General features: G+C 38.8%; 2 protein-coding genes across 2 annotated transcripts; both read right to left on the bottom strand.

The window, feature by feature from the left end:
• Window positions 1-1,559: 1,559 nt before the first annotated feature.
• On the bottom strand, window positions 1,560-7,386 carry LOC117316599 (Golgi-associated plant pathogenesis-related protein 1-like). The gene is made up of 3 exons (XM_033871261.1): window positions 6,883-7,386; window positions 5,767-5,844; window positions 1,560-2,768 (listed from the first exon to the last, which is right to left on the bottom strand). The coding sequence occupies exons 1-3, from the start codon at window positions 7,220-7,222 to the stop codon at window positions 2,620-2,622; spliced, it is 567 nt and encodes a 188-aa protein (XP_033727152.1). The 5' UTR covers window positions 7,223-7,386; the 3' UTR covers window positions 1,560-2,619.
• Window positions 7,387-8,312: 926 nt separating this feature from the next.
• LOC117316596 (ankyrin repeat and SOCS box protein 16-like) lies at window positions 8,313-22,735 on the bottom strand. The gene is given in 4 exon segments (XM_033871260.1): window positions 8,313-10,540; window positions 10,542-10,901; window positions 12,433-12,968; window positions 22,520-22,735. Coding segments are annotated over 3 exon segments (1,167 nt in total). The 5' UTR covers window positions 12,952-12,968; window positions 22,520-22,735; the 3' UTR covers window positions 8,313-10,252.
• Between the last annotated feature and the right edge of the window lie 435 nt (window positions 22,736-23,170).

The raw sequence follows: 23,170 nt of genomic DNA, 5'->3' as shown, positions 1-23,170 counted from the left end.
TCCTCTCTGATAATCAGTATGTTTGTGTATATTCACTGACTCTCATGATTAAATCAGTATGTTTGTGTCTATATAACTGGATTATACTTTCTCTCATGATTAAATCAGTATGTTTGTGTCTATATAACTGAATTATACTCCCTTTCATTATTAAATCAGTATGTTTGTGTCTATATAACTGGATTATACTCTCTCTCTCATTATTATATCAGTATGTTTGTGTATATATAACTGGATCATACTCTCTCTCATTATTAAATCAGTATGTTTGTGTATATATAACTGGATCATACTCTCTCTCATTATTAAATCAGTATGTTTGTGTATATATAACTGGATTATACTCCCTTTCATTATTAAATCAGTATGTTTGTGTATATATAACTGGATTATACTCTCTCTCTCTCTCTCTCTCTCTCTCTCTCTCTCTCTCTCTCTCTCTCTCTCTCTCTCTCTCTCTCTCTCTCTCTCTCTCTCTCTCTCTCTCTCTCTCTCTCTCTCACTATTATATCAGTATGTTTGTGTATATATAACCGGATAAAACAGTATGTTTGGTTATATATAAGTGAATTAAAAAAAATGAACGAGATTAAGCCACAAGTTATATATTACGTAAGTTAAGTGTCGAACTTCATCTCGAATATAGGTACATTTATATTTATGGTGCTTACCAGCCAACCACGATGTTCAGATTAAGTAATATTGATAACGGTTTAAATTCAATTTATTTTTTCCCGCCTACACCACAATCACAGACGTGCACTGTGGTTTTGGTTGAAGCATTGGACAATTCAGGTAGCAAAACCATTTCACGGAGGTTTTTCTCAACAAGTTATATATACCACTGTATGTTTGTAAACTGGCGACAAATGTACACGGATATCCGCTCAGGTGTGACTGATATAAACAATGAATGGCAAGTGCTTTACAGATGTTTCCTTGATCGGGACTTAAATATTATCCTATAAGATCGGGACTTAAATATTATCCTATAAGACCAAAAGAACATAATTTTATATCACTTTCTTGTTTGCCCGGATGGAAGTGCGCGATGGGTCTTATTGTGGAAGGAAACTGGAGAACCCGCACTCACACTTTTTAATTAATCACCACAGATACAAAATAAAACTTTATTTTTTTACATATCTGTGTTGATGGACTAAAGAAATATTGAGAGTGATTGGTATATAAAATGCTGGCAGGGTTTGTTTCGTAGTGACATTACCGGACAGCCTCTATGAGGTGTTTCCGGTGTGAGCTGGACACCCGGAAGGTGAGATAGACAGTACACACGAGGGATATTGATCTCACACCATTACAGGCATATTCAACGTCGTGGACCAAGTCATTTGTATCAAACACTGCTCAATACATTTTTATTCTGGAATAGTTTGTGACTTTTCTGGTATTTTTTAAAAAGTGTTTTATTGCCATTTTCTTAATCACATTTATAACACGTAATTTGATTACAGTTGAAAAAATAGTTTATAAAAAAAAAACAAAAAAAACCAACAACAACAACAAAAATAAAACAAAACAAAGTATTAAACTTCACACAATCATATCCATATAAACTTTAATACAGATCTAGTGACTTTTAAGTTGTGTTGTAAAAAGTTGCAGAATACATTAATATTACTTTAAGATTCTCTTTTTAAATCATGAATCGATCTTAGAGTTTGATTTTAACTTTCAATATGTTTCCTCTGACGCTTTTAGGATGGTCATTGTATATTTAATTACCAGAAATGTGATTAATTGGATGGATTCAGAGGAATGCATATATTATTTCTAAAGATGTGTTCTTCTAAAATTCCCTCAATGGTAGTCCCGCTTGTTCCAGAGATATGTAGTAATGTAGTACGCCGAACTATGGAAGAAAGACAACTCGTACGTACATCCGTCAATTCGTCCCGGAAGTTGGTTTTCACACACAGCTAAACCATACACTGGTATATATGATAGTTATGATAGCGTTATCCAAAAACCGAGTCCGTCTTCTCCTTGTCTGGAATCGACGACTTATAATGTTCAATGCATACCGATACTATGCAGGAAAAGAAGGAAATGAATGACTACGAAATAGTAGAAATTAAATTGGAATAGCGTCGATGTACACAGTCTAACAGTATTTTACAACAGGACAGCATCACAGCTTATAAAGAATACAAAATCATTGACATAAATTACAACGAAAATCATTATTCATCGATTTACATAGGGCAAAGTGTGTCATTTATTTCATTGAGTTTCGCCTGCTTTATAACATCCGGGTACGCAGGCAATGTACAAATTGGCATGAAAAAGACATGGCATATAATATACAATCGATATTCTATCACAGCATTGCCTTGGATTCCAATGGCTACAGTGTGAACACACACTACAACCACTGACGTAATGTTTAAGTGTGTTGTTACCGGAAGCACTATGTTTGAGAAACTGGAAGTGTTATATACTTGTTTGTGAAAACCGGAAGTTGTATGTTACGGCTGTGTAATCACCAGAAATAGCATGTTTAATCGTGAATTAGGTACACTGTGTTTTGACATAGTTTCGGTACTGTATATAATTTTTTTTATGTACATCATGGCATCCCCTTGTAAATAAAATCCGTGTCTACGGTGGCGAAACATTTGTTCCGAAGTAGCCTTGTACATTTCCGGCCGGGCGATAGTTACAGCAGACGACAGACATACCGGTATTGTTACGTGCGTATCCGGTACCAAGCTCCTTACTGCCCTTCCATACCACCTGTGTAAAGTGACCTGGAAATTTCAAACAATGTTTTAGTTAGTTTAACTGTAGTTACACTAGATAGTTACACTAGATAGTTACACTAGTTATATTAGTTACAATGTCGTTATATGCAAATAGTTACGCTGTAATTATATATAGTTAGCTACATTGTAGTGTAACAGGAGAGGAGAAAATGTAGCGGCCAGACCGGGGTTCGAACCCGGGACCTCCAAACACTAGCCAGATGCTCTACCTGGTCACCGATGATCGACCCCGTCCAGTCCCGTTACAGTAGTTACATTTAAATAGCTACACTGTTGTTATATGTAAGAAATTACACTGTAGTAACATGTAGTTAGTTATACGTAGTTTGTTACACTAGCTAGTTACACTGTAGACATGTAGTTAGTTGCACTGTAGTAACATGTAGTTAGTTACACTGTAGTTACGTGTATAAGTTATACGTAGTTTGTTACACTAGTTAGTTACACTGTAGTAACATGTAGTTAGTTACACTGTAGTTACGTGTAGTAAGTTATACGTAGTTTGTTACACTAGCTAGTTACACTGTAGTAACATGTAGTTAGTTAAACTGTAGTTACGTGTAGTAAGTTATACGTAGTTTGTTACACTAGCTAGTTACACTGTAGTAACATGTAGTTAGTTACACTGTAGTTACGTGTAGTAAGTTATACGTAGTTTGTTACACTAGTTAGTTACACTGTAGTAACATGTAGTTAGTTACACTGTAGTAACATGTAGTTAGTTACACTGTAGTTACGTGTAAGTTATACGTAGTTTGTTACACTAGCTAGTTACACTGTAGTTACATGTAGTTAGTTACACTGTAGCTACGTGTAGTAAGTTATACGTAGTTTGTTACACTAGCTAGTTACACTGAAGTAACATGTAGTTAGTTACACTGTAGTTACGTGTAGTAAGTTATACGTAGTTTGTTACACTAGCTAGTTACACTGTAGTAACATGTAGTTAGTTACACTGTAGTAACATGTAGTTAGTTACACTGTAGTAACATGTAGTTAGTTACACTGTAGTAACATGTAGTTAGTTACACTGTAGTAACATGTAGTTAGTTACACTGTAGTAACATGTAGTTAGTTACACTGTAGTTACATGTAGTTAGTTATACGTAGTTTGTTACACTAGTTAATTACACTGTAGTAACATGTAGTTAGTTACACTGTAGTAACATGTAGTTAGTTACACTGTAGTTACGTGAAGTAAGTTATACGTAGTTTGTTACACTAGTTAGTTACACTGTAGTAACATGTAGTTAGTTACACTGTAGTAACATGTAGTTAGTTACACTGTAGTTACGTGTAGTAAGTTATACGTAGTTTGTTACACTAGCTAGTTACAATGTAATAACATGTAGTTAGTTACACTGTAGTAACATGTGGTTAGTTACACTGTAGTTACGTGTAGTAAGTTATACGTAGTTTGTTACACTAGTTAGTTACACTGTAGTAACATGTAGTTAGTTACACTGTAGTTACGTGTAGTAAATTATACGTAGTTTGTTACACTAGCTAGTTACACTGTAGTAACATGTAGTTAGTTACACTGTAGTTACGTGTAAGTTATACGTAGTTTGTTACACTAGCTAGTTACACTGTAGTTACATGTAGTTAGTTACACTGTAGTTACGTGTAGTAAGTTATACGTAGTTTGTTACACTAGCTAGTTACACTGAAGTAACATGTAGTTAGTTACACTGTAGTAACATGTAGTTAGTTACACTGTAGTTACGTGAAGTAAGTTATACGTAGTTTGTTACACTAGTTAGTTACACTGTAGTAACATGTAGTTAGTTACACTGTAGTTACGTGTAGTAAGTTATACGTAGTTTGTTACACTAGCTAGTTACAATGTAATAACATGTAGTTAGTTACACTGTAGTAACATGTGGTTAGTTACACTGTAGTTACGTGTAGTAAGTTATACGTAGTTTGTTACACTAGCTAGTTACACTGTAGTAACATGTAGTTAGTTACACTGTAGTAACATGTAGTTAGTTACACTGTAGTTACGTGTAGTAAGTTATACGTAGTTTGTTGTACTAGTTAGTTACACTGTAGTAACATGTAGTTAGTTACACTGTAGTTACGTGTAGTAAGTTATACGTAGTTTGTTGTACTAGTTAGTTACACTGTAGTAACATGTAGTTAGTTACACTGTAGTTACGTGTAGTAAGTTATACGTAGTTTGTTGTACTAGTTAGTTACACTGTAGTTACGTGTAGTAGGTTACACGTAGTTTGTTACACTAGTTAGTTACACTTTGGTTAGTTACAACGTATAATTGTGAGTTAGTTACACTGTAGTAACATGTAGTTAGTTACACTGTAGTTACGTGTAGTAAGTTATACGTAGTTTGTTGTACTAGTTAGTTACACTGTAGTAACATGTAGTTAGTTACACTGAAGTAACATGTAGTTAGTTACACTGTAGTTACGTGTAGTAAGTTATACGTAGTTTGTTGTACTAGTTAGTTACACTGTAGTAACATGTAGTTAGTTACACTGTAGTTACGTGTAGTAAGATATACGTAGTTTGTTACACTAGCTAGTTACACTGTAGTAACATGTAGTTAGTTACACTGTAGTAACATGTAGTTAGTTACACGTAGTTACGTGTAGTAAGTTATACGTAGTTTGTTACACTAGCTAGTTACACTGAAGTAGCATGTAGTTATTTACACTGTAGTAACATGTAGTAGGTTACACGTAGTTTGTTACACTAGTTAGTTACACTTTGGTTAGTTACAACGTATAATTGTGAGTTAGTTACACTGTAGTTACACGTATTTGGTAATACTGTATTTGGTTATGTTTGATTGGCGGGCCTTGTAGATTTGTGACCCATAACCAAAAGCGACTAACATGAACATTCCGGTAAATAAAAAATGTACCAGGGTTGAAATAAAACCATCATTTTATCAAAACACATCAGGCTCTTCGAAAAAAAAGGAATCCATGGTTATTTTGAAGTTAATATAATAGCCTACCTGTTTCCATGCTGAATCCACCTGTTGCGAAGTTGTAATGTTTGATTTCACTATAATGAGCCTCTGTCACCTCTTTACCTGTAAATCATAAACGCATTATAAGTAGTATATCTAAAAAAAACTCTCACCAGGAAGATATGTAATATCTGGTAGTACGTTTAGTGGATGAAACCAGACATTATCATATTAAGAAACATATTTTATTTTTTTTTAAATCTCGAATACGAATAAAAATGAAATTTGTCTATCATCAGATGAAGTATGTGCAATGAATAGCATTCAAAATTTCAATTTTAACTACTCAAAGCGTTCATCTCTCCCCAGAAACATTTATAATTAATCGTAGCATTCACTCATCCAAGGCACGTGTACAATTCTAATTACATTGTACATATGCACCTCTAGCGTTCGCCCCACCCACACGTCAATATATAGATGGTCCCCCTTCCCCACCACACAGACTAATTTCTACCTGTAGCGTTCGCCCCTCCCCGCAACAAAGACAACTGAAGCGTTTGCCCCTCCCCACTTCACAGGCTTATATTTACCTGTAGTGTTCGCCCTTCCACACACAATCATAATTACCTGTAGCGTTCGCCCTTCCCACACACAATCATGATTACCTGTAGCGTTCGCCCTCCCCACACACAATCATAATTACCTGTAGCGTTCGCCCTTCCCACACACAATCATAATTACCTGTAGCGTTCGCCCTTCCCACACACAATCATAATTACCTGTAGCGTTCGCCCTTCCCACACACAATCATAATTACCTGTAGCGTTCGCCCTTCCCACACACAATCATAATTACCTGTAGCGTTCGCCCTTCCACACACAATCATAATTACCTGTAGCGTTCGCCCTTCCCACACACAATCATGATTACCTGTAGCGTTCGCCCTCCCCACACACAATCATAATTACCTGTAGCGTTCGCCCTTCCCACACACAATCATAATTACCTGTAGCGTTCGCCCTTCCCACACACAATCATAATTACCTGTAGCGTTCGCCCTTCCCACACACAATCATAATTACCTGTAGCGTTCGCCCTTCCCACACACAATCATAATTACCTGTAGCGTTCGCCCTTCCCACACACAATCATAATTACCTGTAGCGTTCGCCCCTCCTCCCCACAGGTTTTCCCCGTGTTTTGTATCGCTGTGTTCGAATATGTTGTTTTTGACGAGATGTTCCGCCCACTTTTGGGCGATATCGTCCAGGTCTTTGGCCTGGGCTAAGGGTTCAGCTCCGTGTTTGGCCCGGTACTTGTTGTGGGATGCTAATACTTCATCTCGAAATTTCTGTTGTTTTCTGTCTTCCTCGGAAACACTACTTTCTTTTTTCACCTCTTCATTCTGTTTGTTGTTATTTTCAGAAGAGTTTCCAGTGTTCCCTGAAGTCCGTTCTGTCCGGACTCCGGATTCTGTCTGGGACGAACTACAACCCATGTTGGATGTAAACACTCCTGCTTACTTTGTCGTTAACTACTAACCTGATATTAGGGAATTTACTTGTAACACCTTACCGAATAACGGACTCGGGAGAATGAAGATTAAGTTATAACAATGCTGTAGTACATACTTTATGTTGACCAGTCACCCGTGACAACCTAAACATACATACGTAAGGTGTACCTACATTGTACGTACATCCCCACTCTCTTGAATTAGACTGACATCGAGGACGGAATCGGGGTCAAAACCTTTTATTTGTAGACACTTGGTACTTACAAAGGAGAACAAATTCTATTGAACAACTATGGTTCTTTAAATCATGTATATACACGTTTAATTGGTTTACAAATTTATTACACTTACCTGCATGATTATATACGGTACGGCAACTTTATTGATTCATTTTTGTTTTTGTCCACAGAAAAGTTACCTAATCCCAGTTACCGCGTCCAATTCTGAGTGTGGCAACATCATGACACCGAATATGTGTTTTGGTATGGCCTACGTATTATACTATGTTCTTGTATTTTTTGTTGACCTCTTATTACACACAATTGTGGGCCCGGGTGCTAATACAAATCTTGAAGTACATACATTTGACAGATTAATCAATTTCACACTACATGTACCAAACTACATAGTTTGACTTACGACGGTAGATTGTTTAAAAAGGCGGTTGTAACCTCTTAAAAACCCCACCAAAAACCTTGTCTATAAAGACCACTTGTTTCGGTTTAGATTGTCACAAATCACTTCAGCGATAGGGGTCTAAAGAATAAAACATCGCAAACATAATGAGTCTTTAAAAGGTTGGAGAAGACATTGTCTCTGATTACCATTCAAATGCTGTGCTTTTAATGGTTTTATATTGAAGCTATTTCTATTTAGAAATGACAATATGTAGATATTGCGTTTCAATGAACTTGAGTTTATTTCTATGTACATGTACGTCAGAGTATTATTGTGTAATCCTGACTTTACCCACAATGATCTGCTGTCCACGTCACAACCATTCGGGTATTTGTCTCCCTAGGTGATGTTTTCGTGCTACATTTAGTCGGAAGTGACATAAAAAAAGACAAACATTTGTTTTAAAATCGTTTTAATTCAATCAACATGTTAAAGAAAGACACCGGCAGCGTAAAAATGACGAGATCAGTGATGACGTAATAAATATCTGTGTAAATTAACATTATGTACACACGTGTACACGTACATTTGTGTATAATTATCACTATATACACACGCATACACGTACAATTTTATATAATTATTACAATTCACACATACACACACACAGACGCACATGTACATTTGTTTATAATTATCACTATGTACACACACGTACATTTGTGTATAATTATCACTATGTACACAGGGGTACACGTAAATTTGTGTATAATTATCACTATGTACACACGGGTACACGTACATTTGTGTATAATTATCACTATATACACACACGCATACACGTACAATTATCTATAATTATTACAATTCACACATACACACACAGACGCACACGTACATTTGTGTATAATTATCACTATGTACACACGGGTACACGTACATTTGTGTATAATTATCACTATATACACACACGCATACACGTACAATTTTATATAATTATTACAATTCACACATACACACACACAGACGCACACGTACATTTGTGTATAATTATCACTATGTACACACATGTACATTTGTGTATAATTATCACTATGTACACACACGTACACGTACATTTGTGTATAATTATCACTATGTACACACACGTACACGTACATTTGTGTATAATTATCACTATGTACACACACGTACACGTACATTTGTGTATAATTATCACTATGTACACACACTTACACGAGTACACTTGCATTTATATATAATTATTACTATTCACGCATACGTGCACGTGGTATGGTGTATACAATCATCGACATATTCACAAACGCGTACGCGTACGTTTTTGTGTATCTATGTACATGTACACACGCGGACGTGCAATTTTTTGTATTACTACCACTATATACACAAAACGTACATATGCATTTGCTTTAATTATATATGATAATCAATATATACATACCATACGCGTACATCTGTGTATAACAATATATATACACATACAAATATACACATGCATACACGTACACTTGATTATAATTAACAATATGTCCATCACTTGTACACAGGCAAGGGTGTATAAGTAGCCACACACGTACACACGCATAAGTGTATTCTCCGTGTTTAGCATGCACACTCCCGCACTCGTACGTACATTTATGCATTATTGTAATGTACACAGGGTTCAAAGTTAAAAAATTGTTAATAAAACTAGAAACGTTTAAATACACAAAGTAAATAGTGTAGCTTAGTTATAAAATATCATGTGGGATAACTTAAAACATTAAACATGCTAAAATAGTAATCCTTAAGTATTAAAGAAAATGGAGCAGAAAAACATGTTCGTAATTGTTTCTAAATATTTCTTCACAATCGAAATTGTCACAAGTTAAAAAGAATAAAATAGCATTTTGATGATAAAAATGATATCATTAAACTTTACCATGGTAACGGCTTTTTGATTGGATTGGTTTGATCACATGCATTTTGATATAAACGCTATGTCTAAGTAAACCAATGAGAGTTATCGCCCCTCAGTTGTGAGTAAAAATCTCAGAACTCTATCACTGAATGAAGAATCTCAAACAGTATTGAAGACCGCTTCTGAGTTCCTCCACGCTTACAATCTTAGTATGTCGCACACGGGTAATGACTCCCTTTATGATACATAGTTATCTAACTGATGGGCACAGCTTGTATTTCGAGATAAAAAAAATAATTCATTGGAATTTAAAATCGATATTAATGACTAGACAAACAAAGGCACCAATTAAAAGATGTACCTCTACACGAGTACAAAATATCTCAGTAGTGACATACGACTCATGCTTCAACACGTAACGACTGCAAGAGTCTGATAAACATATCAAATTATAACAATAATTTAGGGAATGTTTATAATTCGTCAGCCAAACTTTTGATAGTAGTTACTGACGACGGACTGTCTTTAAACATTAGATAGTCTTTCACCAGTTTCGGAACTTCCAGACAAGCCACAGATTTCTCAAAAGATTGACCTCTCACCTCATCCCTGACTTTTAACCTACAGAGGTGTTGTAGACCTCCGGTACTTTTCATGGTTGCCATGACTGTTTTGTATACATCTGCAACCTTGTTTCGCCCAACTCGTCGTGAATTGCCGCGATGTTGATTTTTCGCTCTTATCTTTTGATGGCATTCGAAATCCTATTTTGACCAGAGATTTAGCAAGAATAATTCTCGTTTTGGAGTGGAAATTTGGAACGTTCTGAGCAAATTTGAGCAATTTTTCAAGTGGGGTTTCACCGTGATTGTTAAGAAGATTAAACTTAGCTCCATGCTGAACAAGAGTTAGTATAGCACATTCACAACAGCGAGCGCAAGCGATATGTAGTGGAGTGTCGCCTTTGATATGATCTTGAGTGTTGACGTCACATCCGGCTTTTATCAAATGGACGATGATTGGTCCAGAGTGAGCGGCGGCCACGTGTATCGGTTCTTTGCCGCTGGAAGCACACGCTTTTGGATCTGCTCCTTTCTTTAATAACCATACAACCTTTTCTTCCTGGAAGACAAGAATTCAAATTAAACGGTGTTTATTAGGTCGAAAATAGGTGTAGCAAACTACTTAATATACTATCCTCTCGCGACGAAATCACCGTTACTCAGATAGAATCCATTATCAAGGACACCATCATGGAGCAACTTCCTGAAACAATCTCATTAACGGTGCTACCGCCCCCCAACTACTATAATTTCTTTAACGACCTAATTGAGGAAATGGACAAAGGCAACGTCACGAATATACCCCAGACTTCCGTTAGCCTCTGACAGTGTGCCTCACATCAGACTTGTCTAAAAGATGGAAAGTGGAATCAAGGGGAAATTATTGGATTGGATTCGATCATTTCTGACAGATATATTACAAAAAGTGATGCTTATTCAGTCAAAGAATTAGAAAATGTAAATCATTTCACAAGAAGATCTTGGTCTTATAGTAAATCAAAAAGAAGATTTTGGTCTCATATTCGACAGCTCGCTTAAATTCAGTCTTCATGTGGCAGAATGTATCAAAAAGCAAACAGAATGACCGGGCTTAAAAGAAAAACCTTTATAACCCTAAATAACCAAATGTTCATGCCCTTGTACAAAGCCCTAATGAGACGTCATCTAGAGTATGACGTTACGGTATGGAGTCCAATACTCACAAAAGATACACAGACAATAGAGTATAACGACGTGCAACAAAACAGGTGTATGGACTCAAGAGAAAACGTACAAAGTGGAATACAGGAGAAAAAGAGAGCGAGGTCATCTACATGTTTAGAATAATTAACGGCATTGACCGACTAAGCCAAAAACGGCCGAAATATGCTCAAAGTGTCCAATGAGACCGGAACAAGAGACTATCACAAAGCTAGAAAAACAGCATTCGTGCCGGAATAGAAGGAAACATGTTTTAATGCAGTGAGAGTAGTTGATGACTAGAAACAGTTTACCAGGCAAAGTTGTAAATCTCGCTAGAACCGTTACTGGAAAGATAATCGAATCAAATTTAATTCAAGCTACTACAATGCCCAGTTAATCAAGACAGAACTAAAGTTTACAGTGCAACATAAAAGACGTTTCTTTAATTAAGTTTATAGATTTCATAAGGAACGATTTAATAGGCACAAAGAGTGTACATTATGGGTAGAACATATCAACGGGGACCATATGGTACCACCGGTATATGGACAAGGAATCAAGGGTGATCGAGAACCTTAAGATAATATGAAATATATTGGCGAACAGATAGAGGACGATTTCGTGTTGGTATGAAAGGAGTGTTTCATCTTATTTTATAAACGTGTTTGCAATAAAGTTGGATGTATATTGCATATGAAGTTCATAGTGACCGATTCGTAGTCAACAGACACGTTGATACTGTGTGAAATGTTATCAGAATGTCTCTCTATACGACCTTATTGCTTATACAATGTACAAGAAAATATTTGCATTTCAATAAAAGTCGATGCCTATATAATTAAATATGCGGGAAACAAAGCAATACTTTGAAATACTGTTAGTAGGCATATATGTGTATTCCAATTTACCTTCCTTTGTTCTGTAGAATCACTTATCACAGTCGTCAGAAGCGGGTCCCTCCTAATATCGGTTGACATGACGTCGGCTCCAGCAGCCAATAGTTCCCCTGCCACATCCAAATGTCCCGCCAAAACTGCGAGATGAAGCATGGGTCGGCCACGATAGGAACTATCTGTTGCTCCTTCAGCTCCACGCCCACTGAGTAAGCGTACAATTTTACTGTTTCCATTTTCAACAGCAATGCAGAGAAGCCTTGTTACGAGTGTTTTCCCGACCCAGTTTTGTAACAGGAAGTCTTCGCTCACGTGCGGTAAAATAACCTCAAGAAGTTCATCATTCCCGCTTTCAATGACCTTGAGAAGAATATCTGTACATAAATCTGGCTGACTGGAGATTTTTGCTTGGAACCGGAAGTGTTTATTTATCAGTTCTTTAAGTACGTGCAGCTTGTCGACACCTTGACTCACACACCAATGGACAGCCTGGACAGCACCCTCTGGCGTGGAGCACGACTCAACGACATCCATTTAGTTACCTCTAGTGGCTGTAAAGATAAATAAGACATATGTACTCTTTACTCCGTACATCAGCTATGACCTCATTAATTAGTGTACCATACATATACACTGTACATATATAGGTTACCACCACGGACCACATAAAGTATGTACCTCTGTATAAAGGTTGTACCTGTACATATATAGGTAACCACCACGGACCACATAAAGTACCTCTGTATAAAGGTTGTACCTGTACATTGTTGTACTATCAGAGCGACGTCAGTCTTATGTATAACAACTTTGTTCTTCCTGATTAGATCAGAATGCTATATATAGGCAAGTAAACTATATTAGGAAGGCGGTATTGGATTTATATCTATGCTATATCTGATCTGTGACAATCGAAGGATGACGGTCTGGAATCCCCGCAATCAATATTTATATGAATATAACGTTTCTTTTTAACGTACTGCCCTTCCTTTATGAAATAACTATATATAACAGGATTATGTTGCAATTAAAGTGTGTATGATAAATGAAGTATGAATGTGTGGGCAGCTACATTGTGACGTCCTTAAACTTCCAAACCCACTTCTAAAGGGACTATACGTGTACCGGGTACCGATAGTGTAGATATTAGTCTATGTTATATATACACCTGTCAGTCTGACCGCCACACAGGTGTAACTACACCGCGGATAAAGCAATGGCGACGAAAGACTGCACTACTTACACTTAATTCTAAAGAAATCGATATACAATCATTTTGATCTCCGGATGGAATTTCACCGGAAGTTGTTTCCGGTGTTACAATAGGCCTAATCTTTTTGAATGATGAGTTGCCGGGTCAGGACATTGACATAAAGTTTGCCAAGTCATGCCAATTATCAGATCCTGATCATATCAGGTGACATATTTTCTACTCAAGTATTAAATCCATCCCCGTAATTCAAATGATGTACATAATATTTTTTTCTTAATTTTATCTTGGTCTTGCTCAGGTTCTCAATTGAAGGAATTGGTTTGAAACCTCAACACTCTAAGGTAACAATGACATACATTAAATACGCTCAGATATACATTGGGATATGAAACGTCATGTAAACGTAACACGACTTTTCAATAGTATTTATTTGGTCCTACGAATACTTTGGATGTACAGATACGGTGAAGTTGAAACAAATTTCGAACTAGAGAATATATTTAGACAGCACACATTTGATTGACGGGTTATTCACTTTACCAAAGCATAAACGTCTTTTGTCGTCTTAAATCCCTATATTGACCATTATTGGTGTTAAGTGTCAATTCGGGGTGACCTAATCTCGTCGTTTCTGGCAAGGTGACCAAAACTGGTGTATTAATCTAAATCCCAAATCTCCTGAAGAGTGTATCGTGTACATTAGCGTTTTAGGTGGCCAGATTTAATGTTTAAAGTAGCCTTGTTGATATTCGACATTTGACTGTAGCGTAACAACTGACACGTTGTAAGCGACTCTATTGTACGATTAAGATTGTGTAAACCTAAGGGTATCGGTTTACAGTACCTCATATATATATATGTTATTAATTTTTTTGGCAGATATAGATCAGAAAGTCTATATATCCGTATAGAATGTTAACTTTCTTGGTCACGTCACATTCATACACACGTGGATTGTTCAGTCATATAAACCTGATCAAACAGGTCACAGGTAAGTCTCCGTGACCTAATTCTACGTAAAATCGGGTGGCAGCGCCCCTCATGTACCGCAATATTAAACCATCAGAATGGTACCGAGACCATACTCTTCATTATTTAGCCTACGTACACAATGTATATACATATGTATAATTATACCGTCGGTTACTTTTCTGGATTTAACGTGAGGCAGTATGACGGATGTCACGTGAGAAGAAACGCATGTACTTCCGGAACGCCTGATATTCACAACTTGCTGAAGGGATTTAATATTTCCACTCGTTTATTTCCGGATCAATTTCCTTGCTCATCCGGGTCGAGTCCAGTACCAGGTAGTGTGGTACTCAGGATGATCGTACGGAAATGATATTGTAATTTATGTCCTTCGTTTTACTTCAAACCCGATATAAAGGTCGTGTACAGGTGAGGTCCGAAGGGGAAAGCCGTGTAAAGATAAACGTGTGGACTGTAGATACCGTAAAGCCCAACACCATAAAAACCGTGTGGCGCATCATGTTTACCAACCACGAGGTAGGTTAGACGATGTCTAATGTGATGGCGAAACATACATGTAACAAAGTGACACCATCCCCAGTTTGTATAATGTTTGTTATGATCAATACATATGAGTCGGGGTATTTGTGCTCAGTCTCCTTTGGATAGACAGTAACCGGCAGTGATACCACTGTACATGTTCAGTCTCCTTTGGACAGAGAGTAACCGGTAGTGATACCACTGTACATGTTCAGTCTCCTTTGGACAGAGAGTAACCGGTAGTGATACCACTGTACATGTTCAGTCTCCTTTGGACAGAGGGTAACCGGCAGTGATACCACTGTACATGTTCAGTCTCCTTTGGACAGAGGGTAACCGGCAGTGATACCACTGTACATGTTCAGTCTCCTTTGGACAGAGAGTAACCGGTAGTGATACCACTGTACTGGTTCAGTCTCCTTTGGATAGACAGTAACCGGCAGTGATACCACTGTACTGGTTCAGTCTCCTTTGGATAGACAGTAACCGGCAGTGATACCACTGTACATGTCCAGTCCCCTTTGGACAGAGGGTAACCGGCAGTGATACCACTGTACAGGTTCAGTCCCCTTTGGATAGACAGTAACCGGCAGTGATACCACTGTACAGGTTCAGTCCCCTTTGGACAGAGGGTAACCGGCAGTGATACCACTGTACATGTCCAGTCCCCTTTGGACAGAGGGTAACCGGCAGTGATACCACTGTACATGTCCAGTCCCCTTTGGATAGACAGTAACCGGCAGTGATACCACTGTACAGGTTCAGTCCCCTTTGGACAGAGGGTAACCGGCAGTGATACCACTGTACATGTCCAGTCCCCTTTGGACAGAGGGTAACCGGCAGTGATACCACTGTACAGGTTCAGTCCCCTTTGGACAGAGGGTAACCGGCAGTGATACCACTGTACATGTCCAGTCCCCTTTGGACAGAGGGTAACCGGCAGTGATACCACTGTACATGTCCAGTCCCCTTTGGATAGACAGTAACCGGCAGTGATACCACTGTACATGATCAGTCCCCTTTGGATAGACAGTAACCGGCAGTGATACCACTGTACAGGTTCAGTCCCCTTTGGATAGACAGTAACCGGCAGTGATACCACTGTACATGTCCAGTCTCCTTTGGATAGACAGTAACCGGTAGCGATACCACTGTACATGTTAAGTCCCCTTTGGATAGACAGTAACCGGCAGTGATACCACTGTACATGATCAGTCCCCTTTGGATAGACAGTAACCGGCAGTGATACCACTGTACATGATCAGTCCCCTTTGGATAGACAGTAACCGGTAGTGATACCACTGTACATGTCCAGTCTCCTTTGGATAGACAGTAACCGGTAGTGATACCACTGTACAGGTTCAGTCCCCTTTGGACAGAGGGTAACCGGTAGTGATACCACTGTACATGATCAGTCCCATTTGGATAGACAGTAACCGGCAGTGATACCACTGTACATGATCAGTCCCATTTGGACAGAGGGTAACCGGTAGTGATACCACTGTACATGTTCAGTCCCCTTTGGATAGACAGTAACCGGTAGCGATACCACTGTACATGTTCAGTCCCCTTTGGATAGACAGTAACCGGCAGTGATACCACTGTACATGTTCAGTCCCCTTTGGATAGACAGTAACCGGTAGCGATACCACTGTACAGGTTCAGTCCCCTTTGGATAGACAGTAACCGGTAGTGATACCACTGTACATGTTAAGTTTTACATAATCATTAGCTTTGAAAATCCAATCTCTCCTAGTTTTGTGTCGGGTACAAAAGTTTTTTTCTTCATTTTTACAATCAAAAAAGAAATATTGTTGACGAGAAGTACCAGGAAATTCCCTCCGATTTGTGTTTTAAACCTAACTGTAATTAGATGGCTGTAGCCGGATATACATTACCACAATGATCGTTGTCATTTAATGAGGACATGTTGACATTCTCAGGCAAAGATGCACGATTTTAAAGGTTTGAATAAATTAAGATTCATCTGTGGATAATCAAGTTATTTAAACTCCAAATATCTACTGTACGAAAACATGCGATTTATAAATCACGGCATTATAAAACATATCTATAATTGAAAAATTCTATGTCGCTTTCTGATTGGCCAGTCTGTGTGTACAGATTCGTAGCGATTGTCCCAAAGGAGCTTTTCGATTCAGCATCTTAGTAATGGCAGTTGTACTAATCATTCATGATTGGGTACGTGTCAATATAGTCTGTTAACCATCCTCTGCTGGATAATTATCTAGTTGGTATCACAGGGACCTGATATGTTACAGACAGTGTGTATTTGGAGCTATCCTAGTGTGTATAAAGTATCACAGGGACCCGAGATGTTACAGACAGTGTGTATTTGGACCTATCCTAGTGTGTATAAAGTATTAGCAGACCAAGACTCCCAAACAATATTGTAACTTATCCATTTGGTAGCAGTGAAACGGACGTAAATCTACTCAAATAGATACAGTGATCAAAATGGAAAGAAGATTATCTGTTAATGAATGAGAGTGATCAAAATGGAACGAATATTATCTGTTAATGAACTGAAAAATACCTGTCATTTAATCAAATACGCACAAATATTAGTCATCTGTACGATCAGCACAGTCATTAGTACCATTATAACGACCGGGTACGGTGTAAATCCATCTACACCGGCGACAATATAGCACCATCATAACGACCGGGTACGGTATAAATCCATCTACACCGGCCACAATATAGTACCATCATAACGACCGGGTACGGTATAAACCCATCTACACCCGCCACAATATAGTACCATCATAACGACCGGGTACGGTATAAACCCATCTACACCGGCGACAATATAGTACCATTGTAATGACCGGGTACGGTATAAACCCATCTACACCGGCCACAATATAGTACCATTATAACGACCGGGTACGGTGTAAACCCATCTACACCGGCCACAATATAGTACCATTATAACGACCGGGTACGGTATAAACCCATCTACACCGGCCACAATATAGTACCATTATAACGACCGGGTACGGTGTAAATCCATCTACACCGGCCACAATATAGTACCATCATAACGACCGGGTACGGTATAAACCCATCTACACCGGCCACAATATAGTACCATCATAACGACCGGGTACGGTATAAACCCATCTACACCGGCCACAATATAGTACCATTATAACGACCGGGTACGGTGTAAACCCATCTACACCGGCCACAATATAGTACCATTATAACGACCGGGTACGGTGTAAACCCATCTACACCGGCCACAATATAGTACCATTATAACGACCGGGTACGGTGTAAACCCATCTACACCGGCCACAATATAGTACCATTATAACGACCGGGTACGGTGTAAACCCATCTACACCGGCCACAATATAGTACCATTATAACGACCGGGTACGGTGTAAACCCATCTACACCGGCCACAATATAGTACCATCATAACGACCGGGTACGGTGTAAATCCATCTACACCGGCCACAATATAGTACCATCATAACGACCGGGTACGTATAAACCCATCTACACCGGCCACAATATAGTACCATCATAACGACCGGGTACGGTATAAACCCATCTACACCGGCCACAATATAGTACCATCATAACGACCGGGTACGGTATAAACCCATCTACACCGGCCACAATATAGTACCATTATAACGACCGGGTACAGTATAAACCCATCTACACCGACCACAATATAGTACCATCATAACGACCAGGTACGGTGTAAATCCATCTACACCGGCCACAATATAGTACCATCATAACGACCGGATACGGTGTAAACCCATCTACACCGGCCACAATATAGTACCATCATAACGACCGGGTACGGTATAAACCCATCTACACCCGTCACAATATAGTACCATTATAACGACCGGGTACGGTATAAACCCATCTACACCCGTCACAATATAGTACCATTATAACGACCGGGTACGGTATAAACCCATCTACACCCGTCACAATATAGTACCATCATAACGACCGGGTACGGTATAAACCCATCTACACCCGTCACAATATAGTACCATTATAACGACCGGGTACGGTATAAACCCATCTACACCCGTCACAATATAGTACCATTATAACGACCGGGTACGGTGTAAACCCATCTACACCGGCCACAATATAGTACCATTATAACGACCGGGTACGGTGTAAATCCATCTACACCGACCACAATATAGTACCATTATAACGACCGGGTACGGTGTAAACCCATCTACACCGGCCACAATATAGTACCATTATAACGACCGGATACGGTATAAACCCATCTACACCGGCCACAATATAGTACCATCATAACGACCGGGTACGGTATAAACCCATCTACACCGGCCACAATATAGTACCATTATAACGACCGGGTACGGTATAAACCCATCTACACCGGCCACAATATAGTACCATTATAACGACCGGGTACGGTATAAACCCATCTACACCGGCCACAATATAGTACCATTATAACGACCGGGTACGGTATAAACCCATCTACACCCGTCACAATATAGTACCATTATAACGACCGGGTACGGTATAAACCCATCTACACCGGCCACAATATAGTACCATCATAACGACCGGGTACGGTATAAACCCATCTACACCGGCCACAATATAGTACCATTATAACGACCGGGTACGGTATAAACCCATCTACACCGGCCACAATATAGTACCATTATAACGACCGGGTACGGTATAAACCCATCTACACCGGCCACAATATAGTACCATTATAACGACCGGGTACGGTATAAACCCATCTACACCGGCCACAATATAGTACCATTATAACGACCGGGTACGGTATAAACCCATCTACACCGGCCACAATATAGTACCATTATAACGACCGGGTACGGTGTAAATCCATCTACACCGGCCACAATATAGTACCATTATAACGACCGGGTACGGTGTAAACCCATCTACACCGGCCACAATATAGTACCATTATAACGACCGGGTACGGTGTAAATCCATCTACACCGGCCACAATATAGTACCATTATAACGACCGGATACGGTATAAACCCATCTACACCGGCCACAATATAGTACCATTATAACGACCGGATACGGTATAAACCCATCTACACCGGCCACAATATAGTACCATTATAACGACCGGGTACAGTATAAACCCATCTACACCGGCCACAATATAGTACCATTATAACGACCGGGTACGGTATAAACCCATCTACACCGGCCACAATATTGTACCATTATAACGACCGGGTACGGTATAAACCCATCTACACCGGCCACAATATAGTACCATCATAACGACCAGGTACGGTGTAAATCCATCTACACCGGCCACAATATTGTACCATTATAACGACCGGGTACGGTGTAAACCCATCTATACCGGCCACAATATAGTACCATTATAACGACCGGGTACGGTATAAACCCATCTATACCGGCCACAATATAGTACCATTATAACGACCGGGTACGGTATAAACCCATCTACACCGGCCACAATATAGTACCATTATAACGACCGGGTACGGTATAAACCCATCTACACCGGCCACAATATAGTACCATTATAACGACCGGGTACGGTATAAACCCATCTACACCGGCCACAATATAGTACCATCATAACGACCGGGTACGGTATAAACCCATCTACACCGGCCACAATATAGTACCATTATAATGACCGGATACGGTATAAACCCATCTACACCGGCCACAATATAGTACCATCATAACGACCGGGTACGGTGTAAATCCATCTACACCGGCCACAATATAGTACCATTATAACGACCGGGTACGGTGTAAACCCATCTACACCGGCCACAATATAGTACCATTATAACGACCAGGTACGGTGTAAACCCATCTACACCGGCCACAATATAGTACCATCATAACGACCAGGTACGGTGTAAACCCATCTACACCGGCCACAATATAGTACCATTATAACGACCAGGTACGGTGTAAACCCATCTACACCGGCCACAATATAGTACCATTATAACGACCGGGTACGGTATAAACCCATCTACACCGACCACAATATAGTTCCAATATAACGACCGGGTACGGTGTAAACCCATCTACACCGGCCACAATATAGTACCATTATAACGACCGGGTACGGTATAAACCCATCTACACCGACCACAATATAGTACCATCATAACGACCGGGTACGGTGTAAACCCATCTACACCGACCACAATATAGTACCATCATAACGACCGGGTACGGTATAAACCCATCTACACCGACCACAATATAGTTCCATTATAACGACCGGATACGGTATTAACCCTTCTACACCGGCCACAATATAGTACCATCATAACGACCGGGTACGGTGTAAACCCATCTACACCGGCCACAATATAGTACCATTATAATGACCGGATACGGTATAAACCCATCTACACCGGCCACAATATAGTACCATTATAATGACCGGATACGGTATAAACCCATCTACACCGGCCACAATATAGTACCATTATAACGACCGGGTACGGTGTAAATCCATCTACACCGACCACAATAAAATGTTATAACTCAACAACACAGAATCAGGAATCAGTAACAGTGAACGTATTCAACAGTAAAAAGGACCCATCCATTTAACAAAGTACGAACTGAAAAATACACTTAGATTTGCAATAACATGGAGACATGCAGCATACGGAGAAATAAATACATTAATATATAATATTAAATATTATGTGACAGCGAGAATTACATTGATATATTATATGACAAAGCGAGAATTATATTGAGATAACAGGACATAGTGATAATTACATTGAAATATTATATGACATGGCGATTATTACACTGTTATATTATTCGACATAGCGATAATGACTAAGACAATTTCAACCCTGCCTATATTTTACCGTACTCGTTAAATCATATACTATTTAACGGGAGATCATTTAATACCATCTATATACTATACTCTGGTATCTTCGATTAAAAAATGGAAGTCTAGCGGTACCTTGTTAGAATAAATTATGTCATCCCAGAATCAGAAAATAACCCGACGGTAATCGAACACATGTGTTAATTCCAAGATTTACGTTAATTTCAGACTGGTATTATTATGTTTACTATAATATATAGATATCATCTTTTAATGTCATTTGAAAGTTGTCGTACATGAAATGTGACGAGAATAGACATTTCCACTATCGTGTTGACTGGTTGAGATCAGGTAAGCGATAGTCGTGTCTGTATTCTGTTAATGGGATTATAAGTATCTGTATACAATTAACCGTATATGAAACCGTTCCGCAAAGATGCGAATACAAATGTATATGATAAAGAGGCGTTTGACCTTACAGCAAATACCTTCTTTGTGTCTTGGAGAAAATCAGGATCCCTGCTCACTCGATCTAATGGCTTAAAATACGTTTACTCTTCAGAACATAACCAGGATACCTGTTTACACGATTTAACAGAAAACCAGGATATTTGTTCACATTAGTTTTACAGAAAACCAGGATCCTTGCTCCCTGATGACTCAACAAAGACAAACGTGCACGGCTACATGAATTTCCTATAAGACCATAACTCGGCCCACGTGAGACGTTTTCACCTGCACGATTTCCACTCAAAGTTCCACCACGTCCCAAATTTATCATTTAATCTATAAACATACTTCTTTAGCCAAAGTACATAGGCTTTTAGGTTACCCTTCACACATGTATATACTGAGAAATAAATTACTTTTACAGAAAAGACTAGAAAGACTTCCGATTTCTGCTGATAACATTTCAAAGCTCTGTTTATATTGCTTTTACAATGAAATTCAAAAGATCTGTCGATATGAATACTCAATGCATGCCAATAGTTTTGTTGATTTACCATTCCAAAAGAAGCAATTATCTAGAGCAGGGAGTAAAGTCGATCGATTTTCAGCCTGGTATATTTATATTTATCTATTTATACGCCTGTATGTATTAAGCAATATATAGTACTTTTAACTTTACCTTCCACTTG

This window comes from Pecten maximus, chromosome 2, assembly GCF_902652985.1.
Source record: "Pecten maximus chromosome 2, xPecMax1.1, whole genome shotgun sequence".
NCBI classification, from domain to species: Eukaryota; Metazoa; Mollusca; class Bivalvia; order Pectinida; family Pectinidae; genus Pecten; species Pecten maximus.
This window is presented reverse-complemented; position numbering and strand designations above follow the sequence as displayed.